The sequence below is a fragment of the Pantherophis guttatus genome, chromosome 13 (assembly GCF_059756535.1).
Source record: "Pantherophis guttatus breed Tessera chromosome 13, ASM5975653v1, whole genome shotgun sequence".
In the NCBI taxonomy this organism is placed as follows: Eukaryota; Metazoa; Chordata; class Lepidosauria; order Squamata; family Colubridae; genus Pantherophis; species Pantherophis guttatus.
In genome coordinates this window covers 3,381,867-3,396,347 of record NC_142075.1, presented here as the reverse complement: position 1 = coordinate 3,396,347, position 14,481 = coordinate 3,381,867, and the positions used below count along the sequence as shown (strand labels likewise).

At 46.9% G+C, this 14,481-nt stretch overlaps 3 protein-coding genes across 7 annotated transcripts in view; 2 read left to right on the top strand and 1 right to left on the bottom strand.

Moving 5' to 3' along the window:
• Positions 1–2,697, top strand: part of ADAMTS7 (ADAM metallopeptidase with thrombospondin type 1 motif 7) — a 43,426-nt gene extending 40,729 nt beyond the window's left edge. For all 3 annotated transcript variants that reach the window (XM_087877900.1, XM_087877902.1, XM_087877901.1), the window contains one exon: positions 993–2,697. In XM_087877900.1, the coding sequence (XP_087734026.1) occupies positions 993–1,156 (164 nt within the window). In that variant the 3' untranslated portion in view covers positions 1,157–2,697. The remainder of the gene's footprint in view (positions 1–992) is intronic.
• Positions 2,698–5,667: 2,970 nt separating this feature from the next.
• Positions 5,668–10,172, bottom strand: CIAO2A (cytosolic iron-sulfur assembly component 2A). The gene is made up of 5 exons (XM_034435505.3): positions 9,874–10,172; positions 9,613–9,777; positions 8,798–8,847; positions 7,229–7,274; positions 5,668–6,198 (listed from the first exon to the last, which is right to left on the bottom strand). Exons 1-5 carry the CDS (start codon positions 10,004–10,006, stop codon positions 6,101–6,103), a joined length of 492 nt encoding a protein of 163 aa, XP_034291396.2. The 5' UTR covers positions 10,007–10,172; the 3' UTR covers positions 5,668–6,100.
• Positions 10,173–10,181: 9 nt separating this feature from the next.
• Positions 10,182–14,481, top strand: part of SPG11 (SPG11 vesicle trafficking associated, spatacsin) — a 44,765-nt gene continuing 40,465 nt past the window's right edge. Inside the window, exons 1-4 of one of the 3 annotated variants that reach the window (XM_087877897.1) lie at positions 10,182–10,379; positions 10,475–10,659; positions 12,083–12,310; positions 13,300–13,495. In XM_087877897.1, the coding sequence (XP_087734023.1) occupies positions 10,195–10,379; positions 10,475–10,659; positions 12,083–12,310; positions 13,300–13,495 (794 nt within the window). In that variant the 5' untranslated portion in view covers positions 10,182–10,194. Of the gene's footprint in view, positions 10,380–10,474; positions 10,660–10,843; positions 11,582–12,082; positions 12,311–13,299; positions 13,496–14,481 lie in introns of those variants that run through there. The other 2 variants (XM_087877898.1, XM_087877899.1) reach the window with 2 other exon arrangements.

Below are 14,481 nucleotides of genomic sequence, written 5' to 3'. Positions count from 1 at the left end.
GACTTTGCAAGGTCCCCTGCGTTTGTTTTCATTCTTGAGGAAGTGGAGACAATCCACCCACATCTCCATGAGCCCAGAATTAGGACAGGCAAGGCCTCTGATTGGTGGAAAGGGGTCCGACAAAGGGCTTCATGGTGAGCATTGTGTGATGAGATGGTATCACAGGCTTGGATGTAATCTGGGAGGCACCTGCAATTCGACAGAAGGTTCCCTCCTGATGTGTCATCTGATCTTCAAGCAAAATGACTTCCTTTTAATTCTTAACCTCTGGTTCTTGTCTTGCCTTTTGGAGCAGTAAAGAACAAATTTGTTTAAGCTCTGCAAACCTTCTGAAGACATGCTTCCTATGCATTCTAGTTTTGATAAGCTTATCCAAGTATTCCTCATATGATTTGACTCAATTTGGATTTCCCCCGACTCCAGCCCATTCCTGCTGCATTTGCAGAGTAGGTCATTTGGCATTATTACGACTTTTTCTTGCTATGTGGTTCAAGTGGTTTAGAAACTGCTTTAGTCACCTGGGATAATTAATGGTTTAAAACTCTTGGTGGAAACGGTATACAGCTGTAGATATCATAGTGGCGGTGGAAATCCTCTGTACCCAAAGGGAGTTTATACTAAGTGGCAAACTGTCATTAGCAGTATGGACCAAGACCCTCATCCTTGGTGCTATTTCTATTTTGAAGAAAGATGCAGAGTTTGATTGGGCTCACACAACATACTTAGCGGGGTTAATGATGGGGCAATAGGTTGGGTGAAGCTCTTAACCCAGTTAGGCGAGAAGTAGGTGTAAACCAAACCAATGTTTGCCACTCAGGTTGTGTAAATTCCACACACCCATATTTGTCAGTCGTGAGACAGCACCTGTGCCTTCTGAGGGGGAGAACTGGATATGTGGGGAGGCTGACCGGCCCTCCAATTACAGAGGTTTAATTAATTAGGGCATCTTTCGGAAACTTCACAAGAGAATCCTGCCTTCTCTTCTCTCCCAGGCTTCATCTGTGAGCGGGACCGCCTCTCCTTTGGCTTCTGCCAGACCCTGCTGTGGCTGGGAAGGTGCCACCTCCCCGCAGTCAGTGCCCAGTGCTGCCAGACCTGCCACCCACATGGCCTGCTCCATCGGGATCGTGGTGATGAGCGCTCCTCCCGGAAGTGAACACCTCTGTGCCCGGGAACCTCTGGTGGGCGAGAGCTGGAGAAGACCCACTTCAGCCAGCCAGTTCTTCCGTCCGCTCAGAAACCAACCAATGTTTTCTGCCTGGTGTGGTGCTCAATCCCGTGGCTGAGCTGTGCTCCAGGTAGCCGAAGGGAAGCCTTGCACCCACAGCGCAGGAGGGAGCTGGCGGGGGCGAATGCAATCTGGCCCCAGGAAAGCAGCTTTTGGAAGCCACCTTAGAAATCTCTCTGGTCTACAGTTGGTCATAGTCACTCAGTGTTGGCAGGCCAGCACAAAACTCCTGAGGAGTGATTTTTTAAAAAAGAATAAAACCAACTATTTTTATATTTTATGCAAATGAGCATGTAGCATTCCACAGAATGTAATTTGATCAGTTGGTTATAACTACAAAGATTTTTCTTGCTATAGGTGTGAGGAGCTTCAGGCAGTGAAGTTAAATATCCCGGTCTGGATGTGCATGCATGCACGTGCACACACACACACACACACACACACACACACACACTGCTACTGCTCGAGACGGTCAGGTGTTTGTAGTCCACCCAGTTTTGGGCAGGTTAGTAGCTCCTCCCGCAGGGCTGGCAGTCCTGTGCCAACCTGCTCTGCCATCTGGTGCCACCTGAGAGTTGCAAGCCAAAAGGATGCCTGTAGCTGGTGCAGGACAGAGGCCAACCTGCCCAAGATTGCCCAGGTGAGAGACTAAATGGAAACTTGCCTGACTACGCAACTGTTCTGCCTCCTTTTGTTGCACTTCCAGAAGCATTATTCAGTTTTCCTTGTGAACTAAGAACGCTTGATATCGGATCTACATTTTCTGCATTTGTAACTTACATTGTTAGTCATACTGACAAAAATACATCTGACTCAAGATTGTGTGTTTGCTTTCTTACTTGCACCTTGAAATTGGAGAAATGGTGCAGAAATTCCCTTAAAAGTCTACGCCGGCCACACATCTAAACTTTGTGTAATCTACAATTAACATAAAAGATCACCCTGTTTTAAAGGAAGGGTGGCATGGCTTTGCTTATTTGTCTGTTTGGGGGGGAAGGGCTATGATTCCTTTGGCTCAATCTGGACTCCTGGTGGCTGCATGGACAAGGCTGTGCAGTGTTTGTAGCAGGCTCTGGAAGCCATTTGCCTTTGTTTCTTCTGGGATGTGTTTTGAAAGGGACTGGCCTGTAGTTGGCCTGCTGCCTTTGGTGCCTCAGGCAGGGCTAGAACTCACGGTCCCCAGGACCTTAACCAAACCATGAGACCATACTGGCTCTCAGCAGTTCTGCTGACTTGGCCAAGTTTTATGACCAATTTGTCTGCTTCTGAATACCGAATGTCATCCTCATCCCAAGATGAAATTTCCCAATCAACATACCAGAAAAACTGAAAATTGATTAGAAGAAAAGTATTGTAATACCTTTCTAAATTTTTAATGGCTATATCTCTCAAGTGTGTTAAACTGTAATAGCAAAGTTACATCTAATCCTGTTGTGTTTTTGTTTTTCGGTTAAATTTTTAAAATTGTACCCATCTCGTCTTCGTCTCTCTCTGTGCTTGCTTAGCGTGGCTACAGTCCACTCAGAATATCAGAGTGTATCGTGCCTCTGTGTTCGCTCAGGAGAGTCAACTCCTCCCAGATGGCTTTGGACGGCAGCCAAGACCAATCAGGACCTACTCAGAATTTGGGCCAATTTTGTTGTTCCTCAAAGATCCCACTCCACATCTTGGTAAATGGGATGTTAATGGTGCAGATGCTGTTTCCCTGGAAAGCTTCACCCCACAGCCTGGCCAAGTCTTTCTAATAGATGTCAGGTTTGCCCTCCTGCCTACTTGCAAATGGCCAGACAGTAAAGAGGATCAACCTGGGAGGCCGCCAGGTTCTGCTGCTTCTTGAGCCAAGATGGTGGGTGGGATAGAATGGAATGGCCTCTAATACACCTTCCCTGAGTGGAGACCACCCCCAAATATCTCCCTCTGCCCATCCCACTTTTCTGTTACCTTCTCCACAGGGGTGGGTTTCTACCGAGTTGCTTCAGTTCAGGTGAACTGGTAGTGGTGGTGGTGGGAGGCTCCGCCCACCCACCCATCATCAAAAATGCTCTGTGCATGCACAGAAGCGCCGCGTGCTACCTACAGCGAACCAGTAGCACCGGGATTTAAATCCCATCTCTGCTTCTCCATCTGTGGGGGTTCTTTAATTGGGGTTCCTGCCCTGAGCAGTGGCTGACTCAGTGGCTTGAATGGCCCATTTCATCTGAGGGATTAAAAGTTTTGAGGGGATCACCAAAACATTTTGCTTTAAAACAAAAATGAATCAACAGACTTTAGGGCAGGGATGGCGAACCTTTTCGGCACCGAGTGCCTAAACCAGAATGTGTGTGCATGTGTGTGCGTGCCAGAGCACGGAAACCCGAAGACCAGCTAGCTGGCGTGTGCATGCCTGTTTTTTGGCCGTTTTTCAGGCTGTTTTCAGGCGCTCCGGCGCCCACAAAGACCAACATCAGAAACCAGAAGAGCAGCTGGCAACGGCGCATGTGCCCAGAGAGAGGGCTCTGCGTGCCATAGGTTTGCCATCACGGCTTTAGGGGCTACAAAAATTGTCACTAAATGTAAGTCAATGTCATGGAATTAGAAAATTACTTGATACGTTAAGTGGACGGTGATCATATTAGCCGTATCAGAATTTATCGTAGAGCTTGCACCGAAAGAAGACAGCCTAGAAAACATTGTGCCCCTTTGGTTTAAGGGTTGTGCTGAGAATCACTTTAGTTCAACTTGTCTAAACAATGGAGTCCACAAATGTCTTCAGCCGTATCAAAACGATATATTGCGCTCCGGAGATTGAAACTCCTGGAGAACATTTCTTCTATGATAAATTACATCCAATGCTAGTTTTATTATTTGGGAAAGCTTCATTTTTGTTGCTGAGCCAATTGCTATCCCCTAGCCAAGGTCACAAAGACTCAGTCTCTGATAGGTACAGTGAGATCCACACCATCCCACGACTGAACTTTTGATCTGGAAACTGTGTTATGATTTTGAAGGGAAAAAAAATGATGAGAAATACAGACAGAATCTGTTGGAACTGTTCAGGGAATTCCCCTTCACCTCATCTGACTGATTTGCTTCCAGGGCCAGATAACACTTTTAACAGCTGGGCTTTAAAACTCAGAAAAACAGAAGGACATCACCATAATCCTCTCAACTGAGAGAAAGGGAAATATTTCTGTCTCCTGAGTTAACTTTAACATTTTAAAAAAGCTGGTTTGTTACCTATTTGATTCCACTAAAGTTTCTAGCAGTGCCTCTGGCAGGGATTCCTGTCTGGATGAGATGCTGGGCTCAAGGGCCTCCGTGGGGCCTTCTAAAAGCAAGTGTAGAGATGAAGATCTGTTTACATCCCAACAACTCTGGCTTGAAAAAAAAACCACTGCTCTCCTTCAGTATCCTTCCCTATTTCCTGCGGACACGGCATTTCAGTGTTCAGGAGGCCACCAGCTTTGGGTCTGGGTCTGGGTCCAAGCAGCCCATGAGTGTGGCTGAGGACCTGGCCCAGGGCCTGGATGCCAGCCGGCCAGGGAGAGCTGAGCTGAAGCAGCTCCAGCGAGACGCCGTGGCCATGGGCCAGGAACTGCCTGATCCGAGGGATATGCCCTCTGCAAGGAGCAGTTTGATGGTCCAGCTTATTTCACTTGCCAGAACGATCCAAAGTGCCCAGGAGTCCCAGAAGGGGCAGAAATTGCAGGCAGGACAAGGAGTGAAATTAAAAGAGGATCCCTGGCAGTTTCAGCTGTTCAATGGGTCAGTCAGTCTGCTTGGAGCCCCTCTCCCTAGCTGTTTTTGGGGGCTGGAGGGAATGACTTAGTGTGGTGATGGCAAACTTATAATGCACATGTCAAAGTTGACATGCCAGTGTTCACCAACACCCAACAGCTGCTCTTGAAAGTATGCCCCACTCTTGTGCAATTTTCAGAGGCAAGGCCAGAATGGAATGTGCTCATTCAGGGCCTACAGAGCCTTCAAAAACCATGCTAGAGCCAGGCTGCTTTCACAACATGTTCAGAGGCCTCTCGTAAGCTGCTTCAAGAACAAAGGCCTCATGCAACCCAGAGCAGCCTCTGGTGGGTCACAGGGCCTGAAGGGAAGCTGAGTGTGGGGAAGCCTAGTGCGCTGGGTCGTGGGGCAATGCCATCATGGCACGAGGCTCAGGCACCAGGCTGGGGGAATGGCACAAGGCAGCCTTTGTGGGTGGCCGCAGTGGCACCAGGGCTGAGGTTGGGGCCTGGGCCTTGGTGGGAGATTGCACCAAGCTCTCTGTGACCCAGAAACATCCTTTTGCTCTACGGCTGTCCGGCTATTTCAGTGCCAAGTGCCAACAGCATTGCCACCATGTGGTTATATGAGCCTTGCCCTTATGGATTCTGGCATATTCCTCATCAAGGGTTTTGACACACCCTTTCCCCTTTATCGGGAAAATGCAATGATATCAAAAAACATTTTCTCAACAATTCTGTATTTTATTCATCCTTAAGAGAGTAGCTATTTACATATACCCCCATTAAGGAAGTGGAAAAATCAACTAAAATCACATTTTAAAAATTACAACGTACATTCATAGAATATAGAGGGGTTGGAAGGTCTTCTAATCTAACCCCCTGCTCGAGCAGGACACCTTATAGCACTCCAGACTGGTTGTCCAATCTCTTTTTCATCAGCTGGCAATAAAAATTATTCATATTTAGAAATATCAACTTTAGAGAATGTTAACTTTTCATTCTATACAGTTCATCTGAGGTTGATCAGGTCTGCTCACTCTTGTTTGCAATTGATTGGATGCTTTCAAAATGATGCTTTAGAAATAATGTTTAGTATTAAATTCAAGATAATGTTATATAAAGAAGTTGATACAAAGGAGGCAGATATTCCAAGTCAGTCGGGGTCCAGCACACACTGGTCCACAATCTCCCGCAAACTGGGATTCTCCATTGCTGCTGCGACTCTCTCTTTATCATTGATTTGTTTGTTGACTGCAACACAATGGAAAAATTCTCAAGCAGCTTTTGACTGGAAGCCAAGCAAATTTATCATCAAAGCAACTGCAATCTATCTGCCTCATAATATTAAGATAAAATGTTTATGGAGATTCTCAGTCATCCAAGTCATGGTTTCTCCAAAGGTGCTTTTTCAAAAGGCAACTGGACTTATTTTGTTTTTGCTTAAAGACGTTTTGCTTCTCATCCAAGAAGCTGCTTCAGTTTCTGAAGAAGATTCTTAGATAAGAACTGAAGGAGCTTCTTGGATGAGAAGCGAAGCATCTTTAAGCAAAAACAAAGTAAGTCCAGTTGCCTTTTGAAAAAGCACCTTTGGGATTAAGAGGGAATGATCAAGAAGGACTGGCTGTTTTTTTTCACTATGTGCCATCAAGTTGATATTGACTATTAGCACCCACATACAGTACACAGATTTTTCTCCATGAAGTTCTCTTCATACCTTTCTTAATGGGTCTAGAACTGTTCTTTTTATTTTTCTCAGGAAGTATTATCCATCAACTTTCCTCTAAATGAAAAATCATGGTAGCAAGCATCATAATTACTACATGCAATAGCATAATGCAACAGTAAGGTCAAAAATTATGCAATTTTTTAATCTATGTTTTGCAACAGTATGAAAGCTGAAGCAAATGTCTTACAGTGGGGTTCAATTAGATGCATCAGCTCCTATCTGGTAGAAATCCTACCTGCCCTACTCCCCCAGGAAACTTTCTTCTAAGGGCATGGAGGACATGCCCTTAGAGGCCATGACTTTAGGAAGTTCTCTGTGATGCAGGTCTAATAAAGTAATCCTCTTCTTATAATGATCTGTAGGCAATATTTGGTGCAATAGATCAGGGAGACCCGGGGTCTACCCGCCCACCTTTAACCACTTCCAAACATGGAACACTCAGTGCAAACCATCTCTGGGTCTTCATTGTGGGGGGAAATGGAGATGATCAGTTTTAAACTGCTTTTTTCCATTTAAAATATTTCCCTCTTAAGCACAACCTGAAGGTATACTTACTGTCTTCCTCAATAGAATGTGCTCCCTCTGATATGTAGATTTCCAGCTAGATGAGATAGAAAAATGTCAGCTTAGAAACACCTCGAGCTCTATGAAGAATCTGTATATTGTACTCCCTCTCTCTCTTTGCATTCAACTATGCTGAATAAATAACCCACCCCCAACATTTCTGCTTTAAAAGCAAGGGTTTCCTTTTTTTTTTTTTTAATTTGATTTATATGCCGCCCTTCTCCGAAGACTCAGGGCGGCTTACAATGTGCTCAGCAATAGCCTTCATGTATACTATAATGGTTGCATATCTGAATGAGTATGGTAATTATGCAATTACTTCCTTCCCTTTTTAAAGGCCCTTTTAAACCAAATTTGAACTCAAAACTAATTAATGCAAACTGTTACTTATTTACTCCTTGAATTGTCTTATTTACTTCTATGCCAGAACTACCCTTGACAGACAGAACGTGCTGGTGAAGAATTTGAATCCTAAAGGGCTTGGGGGTTTCAAATGCGGTGAAATTCTATTGTTTGATAGTCATTTCTGATTTCGGGTTGTATATGTGTGAATTCACAATTCTTCTTAGCACAACACAGCACAAGCCAAGTGAAAGCTAATGCCTTCATGAGGATGGGTGCATTGCCCCTTGCACACTGCAACAAACCTGTTGGAAGCTACTGATCCCTGGCTGTGGGGTCAGGGAAAGGTGGGGCTAAAGCAGCCAGCAACCTCTTGCATGGGGCTGACTCTTCTATGCAAGCAGGCAGGCCTGCGGAGGCCAACTATTGGAGACCCAGTGGGAGAGTGCCACACCTCCCCCTTCACTCCCTTCTTCCTCACCCACCCATTCTCATATTCTCATTGTTTGTTGCATTATTTATTCTATTGTTCAGTAACTTTGCTACTGTTACATTTATACTTCATTTGTTTTATTGTTGTATGCTGCCTACAGTAGCCCCACGGTGATAGGTGTCAAATAAATTTAATAAAATAAAATAAAATCTTGCACCCCAAAGTGAGGTTGGCCCCAACCCTCCTATCCTTTTGTAAGTCCAAAGACCTGGGGCCCCAATGTGGGGGGGAACAACACAATAGAAGTGATTGATCAAGTAACAACAGATCCCACCTCCCCCATTCCACTCCTGCCCTTCCCATATGCCCTTGATTTTTAATTCCTGCTTTTAATTTATGTTTTAATGTATATATAACTTCTGACTGGTGGCTCCCTAGAGTTACCTTATGGTAAGCCAATAAATTAGATATAGATAGATATAGATGATAGGTAGATAGATAATGATAGGTAGGTAGGTAGATAGGATATGATTACATGGCCATCCCAGGCCACCATCTGGGAATCACTTCTTTACAGTGTGCATCAAGTGATATCTGACTAGAGTCACCTTAGGCCTCTCCATTTCTCCCTTCTTGCAAACAACCTCTCTCCTGCCGGATGAGGACATGCAAGCTCTCGCTTGCCACCCTGCTATTCTTGCATAGCCCAAGTAGTGCCATCAACCAGGGTCTTCCAGGAGAATCTATCTCACAGTTCAACGCAGAGAAAAACAGAAACGACATACCTTGTGCTTGAAAGGTAAACATCGCTGAAGTTTGATCCTCAAACACAGCCCTAAATTTTCATGAAAAATACTTCAGTTTGCTTTTCAAACATGAGTCACCCTCTGCCTCTCAATTATCAGAACAGCCACTGAACAAGAGCCACGCGGGGGAAAGTCTGGTCTAACGTTTGGTATCCTGGCTTAGCAAACATTTTGGGAGAACCTGGTTTCCTTTATTTAAAAAAAGATAAAAACAACTGTACAAAGTCCATTTTTTCCTCAGGTGGCAAATAACACGGAAGAGCAGCTGCTTCCAACCCACTGAAAAGCTTTTCCCTTGGGTGAGAAAGAGCCTCTCTCGAGGGCTACACCCAGCGAGGGTCTTGCACCCGCTTTGCTGCAAACAGGGGAAGCGAACATTTCCCTAGCAATCCCCTCAATTGAGCCTACAAGGGCGGGCCGTGGAGCAAACGCCAGAGCCCTGAGCTAGAGTGCTGGCCAGCTGCCTTGTTGGTTAAAATGAGGGTCTCAGGAGGCAAGAAATCTTCCCACGGATTATGAATAAATGAATGGTAATGGGTTTTAAGGGGGTTTTAGTTAAGGGTTTTAATAACAGCCAAATTGCTTTAATTATTTTAACAGTTTTTAATTTTTGTGATGGGTTTGTTTTAAAATGGCTGTAGAAATGTAAATAAATAAATAATGATAGAAAGGATATCATTCGTAATCATTCTAGGAGCGTGAACGGGCTTGGCCTCCAAGCGGCGCCCCGTGGCTGGGAGGCCGAGGTTCGAGGCAGGCTGAGAAGGGAGCCGTTTCGCCCGAGGGGGCCCTACCGATGAGCGTGGCCAGCGAGCAGTGGGGGACGGTGGGCGTGAAGCGGATGGTGATGAGGCTCTCGCCCGGCCCGATCTCGGCCACCTCCACGCAGCTCTCGCTCACCACCTCCAGCTCCTCCAGCGTGTTGGGCTTCTCGGGGTCGCGGATGGTGCGGATGAGATCTGCGCGGGGCAAAGAAGAGGCGGCGGCTCAGCGGGGCGGAACGGCCCAGACCCCCCACCGGCCGGCCCCCTCCCCGGCCCCTCCGCGGCGCCCACCGTAGACCTCCAGCGCCCGCTCCTGCTCCTGCGCCATGGCGGCGGCCCGCCCGCTCTCGCCCCCGCGCCCAGCCGCCGCGTCCGCATAGCCCGCGCTACCGAGCGCCCGCCACAGCAGCCCCAGCGCCAGCATCGCCGCCCCGGGGCTCCCTCGGCAGGCCGGCCGCGGGCGGCAGAGGGGCCTCCATGCAAGGCGGGCGGAAGTCGGCGCGCACGCTTCCGGCGGGGGCGGGGCGGCGGCTGCGCGGTGGGGCGCGGGGCCGGAAGTGGCGGGGGACTACAACGCCCGGCAGGCCTGGCGCGTCCGGCAGCTGGGCCGGGATGGCGGAGGCGCTGCGGGTGTTGCTGCTGCCGCCGCCGCCTGCGGAGCCCCCCGCCGGCCCCCTGCGGGCCAAGCTCAGCCGCGGGCGGGGAGCGCTGGCCGTGGCCGGGCCGGCCGAGCTGCGTCTGTCGGGGCTGCCCTCGGCGCGGCTGTCGGGCGTCTCTCTGCCGGGCGCCTGGGAAGAGTAAGCGGGGCCTGCGGGAGGCGGAGGGGCTGCGCTCGGGGGGGGGGCGGGGGGGGAGCGGAGTCCCTGATCCGAGGCCGCTGCGGCTCTTGCAGCTTCGTGTGGGGCAGCGGCGAGGCGGAGGATCCGGCGGGGGGCGTCGTGCAGCTGCTGGCCGTGGCCCAGAGCCGGGCGCTTTTCCTCTACGAAGTGGCTTCGGAGCCTGGGAAGTGGGGCGCCGCCCTCCTGCGCAGCCTCCCCGAAGAGCGGCTGCGGGCCCTGCTGGCCCCCCGGAAGGCAGGCGAGTCTGTCCTCGCAGGGGCGCCCCGAGGGGGGGGGGCGGGGGCGGGGCTGCCTCGGGGCTTCTTCCCGGGGGGTGGGGTGGGGGTGGGTGGGGGGGGCGCTGCTGGACCTCCCGGCCTGGCTGCCCAGCAACTGCCCAGCTGAGCTTGAGCTCTGTCCAGTCAGGAAACGTCACAAAGGCCTCGCGGGGTTGCAGAAGTTCCAGGTCTTGGCTGCTTTTCAGCTGCTGCTGCTGCTGCAGGACGGCCCTTCCTGAGCACGGGAGCTCCCGGGGATGGGCGTTGGGCTTTGATGGAGAAACGCCCGCTCTGCTTGCCCGGAGGTTACTAAAGAGGCCCCACCAATTCCCATCCAAACCTCTGGGCTTCTTGGTGTAATAACATCCTCCGGTTCTCCCCCTGTGCCTCCCTGGGGTCGCTAATGTGATAAGGGGAGAGAATGCATTGAATCTGAATCCAGGTAAGATGGAAATGATGCTGCTTCCAGCTGATGAGCTAATTCTGCTTTATTGTTTGTTCTGCCACCTTAGGATCTTGCAAGTCTGAAAGCACAAACTTTTACCTTTGTCTGATTCTTCCCAAGGTCACGCCCAACACTTGCCCTTCCAGTGTGGATGGGGGTGCGGTTTTCTCCTCCGTATTTCCTTGATTAGGGTATCGTTTTCTGCCTGGGGTTAATTCCTGCTTATCTGGGTGTGGAGTGGTGGAGAGGACCTGTTTACACTGTATGTTGCAGATGACTCCTATATATTTCTTTTTCTGGGGCTGCTGGGTCCTGGGATTCACTTTGGACGGTTTTAGTTGATTTGTGTGCTACGGTGATGCCGTGTGGTTTTAATAATCTGTTATGTTTTTTTCTGAGATGTTTCTGATGTATGGCAGTGCTATCTTTTTACGCTTTGGGCACTTGGTCCTGAAAAGGTTAGCCATCACTTTGGTGGTCTTTCCTTTTTTTGTTGTTCTTGTGTAGCAGCCGTGTATTTGTGCTCATCCAAATAATGTTCCTACACAGCTTCTCTTGTAGGAGGTTGGGTTGTTTCTTTGATAGTGGAACACTTAGTGTGGGTGATTATTTCTATGCTGAGTTGGACTCATAATGGCTTACATAGTTTTACATATAAAACATTCAACAATAGTAAACAAAATGTGGTAAAATATAAACAACTATTATAGGAATTGAGATAGATTGATAGTTTTTTAGTATTTGTCTCGAAATTGCAGGAAACTACTGTATGTTACCAAATTTTGGAAATTGGAAAGGTCCATGGGACTGCAAAAAAACCATAATTATTCGTGAAGATGGAAATTCTCCCAAGTGCTGGGTTAACAATCTAGTTGAATGTGCTTTTTTATACCAGTGTTTCTCTGCATGTTATTTCTCCTTTACAAAATATGAAATATTCCTTATGTCCTCTTTTACAGGCTTACTATCTATTTCCTCCTTGCAAGTGCTGTCATTTAAAAATGGCAGAGCTATCCTGTTGCTCAACAATTTTGTGGTTGCACATCTGATTTTTCCTGGAGGAGAACTGGGGGAAGAGGTGGAAAGCTGCTTTAGACTTGATTTGCCCCCACAAACTTTGGAAAGGATAGTGAATGTTACTTTCTGCAGAGGTATCCTCTTCTTGTTGGATGAGACTGGATGGATACGTATCCTTTAATATAAAGCTGGTGTTGGGTGGGCTTCCAAGGATTGTTTGGCCGTATCCCAGATTGGGTAACGCTGAAATCTAAGAATGAAAATTGACCTACTGGAGATTTAGCACATTAATTCCCAGCTTTACTGTGAAAAAGGCAAAAAGTACCCTGTTGATCGAAGGGTTCTTGCAGGGTGGGTGAGGAGGACAGAGAAGGGCTGATGGGGACTATATATACCCCATGATTTGCAATCTGTGAGGTGCCCATCCCTGCTTTAGGTTACTGTTTGCTTCTGGGCTGACCCAGCCACACTGCTCTTGTATCTATGCAACAACTTCTGTTCTGGGGCCCTTCCTTGACTTGAAGAGCCTTCAAGACTCTTCAAGAGCCTTCAAGAATCCACTCTAAAAGAGTGGATTACCAATATAAACAAATGATTTTCCCTCTTGAGACTCATCAGTGGCATATAGATAATCATGAAGAGTTAAATGTCTGAAATCCTTGCATTCATTTTCCAGGTGGGAGATGGTGCATGCTAATTATACATCTTCATTGACTTGAAAAATAGAGCACTAATATGTTTCCACTGAAAGCAGGGACAGAGAGTTATTTCAGCAATTGTTAAAAGACTTGACTTAAGAAGTTAAAAAAAGAGTATTTCTTGTTATAATTAGATTTATGGTGGAGGTTGTGTCCTTTTTCCCTAGATTGGAATTCTGTCATTTGTCTGGCATTGAACCCTGGCATTGATCTTTAACTGCTGCATCCTGGTTTCCCTTCACAGAACATAAAAAGATTGATTTTTAAAGAATAGTAGTATTTTCCTGGCAGCAAGTTCTATTGAATTTATAGCTTACTCAATTTCCTGTACATATTTATTGTAAAATAAGATGACCTTGCCTAATGAGGCTTCATCTGAAGCAGGAATGCTCTTTGAAGGGTATGTTTCTTTTTGTCCTGTTATTTCAACAGCCTTTGAAATTCTTTAACTTTTTACAAAGATATATTTGGTGCTACCGATGGTGCCTATTTGGCCCACATCAGTGTCCCTCTCTATCAGTCACGGGGGCAAGAAGAGAGAAACCAGGACATGCCATTTCCTCTTGTGCAACTAAGTATATCACATGATCTCAGTGTGGCTGTGGTTGTTGGCCGCTCCAGTTGTGTGGCTGCTGTTGACCTCAACTTGTACTTCAGGTAGGTGGACTGAAATGATTGAAGGCTGTTTCTCAAAGGCTGCCTGATTTCCAGCATAACATTTGTTTATGTAGCTGATTTATATGGCCATTTCAACAGATTCATCTCACTTGAGTGATTCTGAATGGTTTATAAGGATTAAGAGCATGAAAGCCACACATATCATTCCCCATGCGCAAGGATAAATCAGTAACCCCTACCTACAAAAAACCCCCACGTCAACAGCAGCAGAACTCACCTGTGATAAGATAATGCATGAATATTTGGAAATTTAAAAAGTCTTCCTGCTCATAAGAAGTAAATATTTCATAGCTGCCTTGGGCGCAGGATTCCAGGCTTTTCCAGAGAAAAGGCTAGTTAGAAGTCTTTCTAATTGCATTTTTGTAGCGCTCAATAACTGAACTCCTCTAGCAGTTCACACAGAATCATGGTTAAACCTCTATACATACATTACAAACCCATGGTGCTTTTCTTTCTTCGGGTTATATCAGCCTTACTAGATAGACAAGAGCAGGAAGCACTAATACAAGTGGCTCTTAGTTAATGATGTAGCTAAGCAATGGGGTCATAAAATACAACACCAGGTGACATGCCACTTAGCAACAGCAATTTTGGCACTCCTGACTGCTGTCATTAAACACAGCACCATGGATTGTTGAGATCACTTGGTTGCCATTTGTGAGGACCTGCTGGCTTCCCCATTGAAATACCTGCGTTGTGAAGCTCAGACTTTGATAGTGAATACCCACAATTTGTTCTTTAAATAAGACGGGATCTCTTACACTCATATCTGATTTTCACCTATTGTTTAAAATGCCTGACTCAATTCCCGTCTAATGAACTGAGAATCTTAGGCTTCCATGCTTTGGCCATAGACAAATCTATAGTTTTGGATCATTTTCCTCAATGAAAAAGTATTATGGATTCATTTGTTTATTTGAGATCTATCTATCTATTTACAAAGATGATTAGGGGACTGGAGACTA

Bases quoted from the DNA above. Each gene is read 5' to 3' on its own strand.
- CIAO2A (XM_034435505.3), bottom strand. From the start codon at position 10,006: ATGCTGGCGCTGGGGCTGCTGTGGCGGGCGCTCGGTAGCGCGGGCTAT. The intron at 8,848-9,612 runs GTAGGGCCCCCT...ATGAAAATTTAG, and splicing joins CTCGCTGGCCACGCTCATCG to GGCTGTGTTTGAGGATCAAA. The intron at 6,199-7,228 runs GTAAGTATACCT...ATTGTGTTGCAG, and splicing joins ACATTCTATTGAGGAAGACA to TCAACAAACAAATCAATGAT.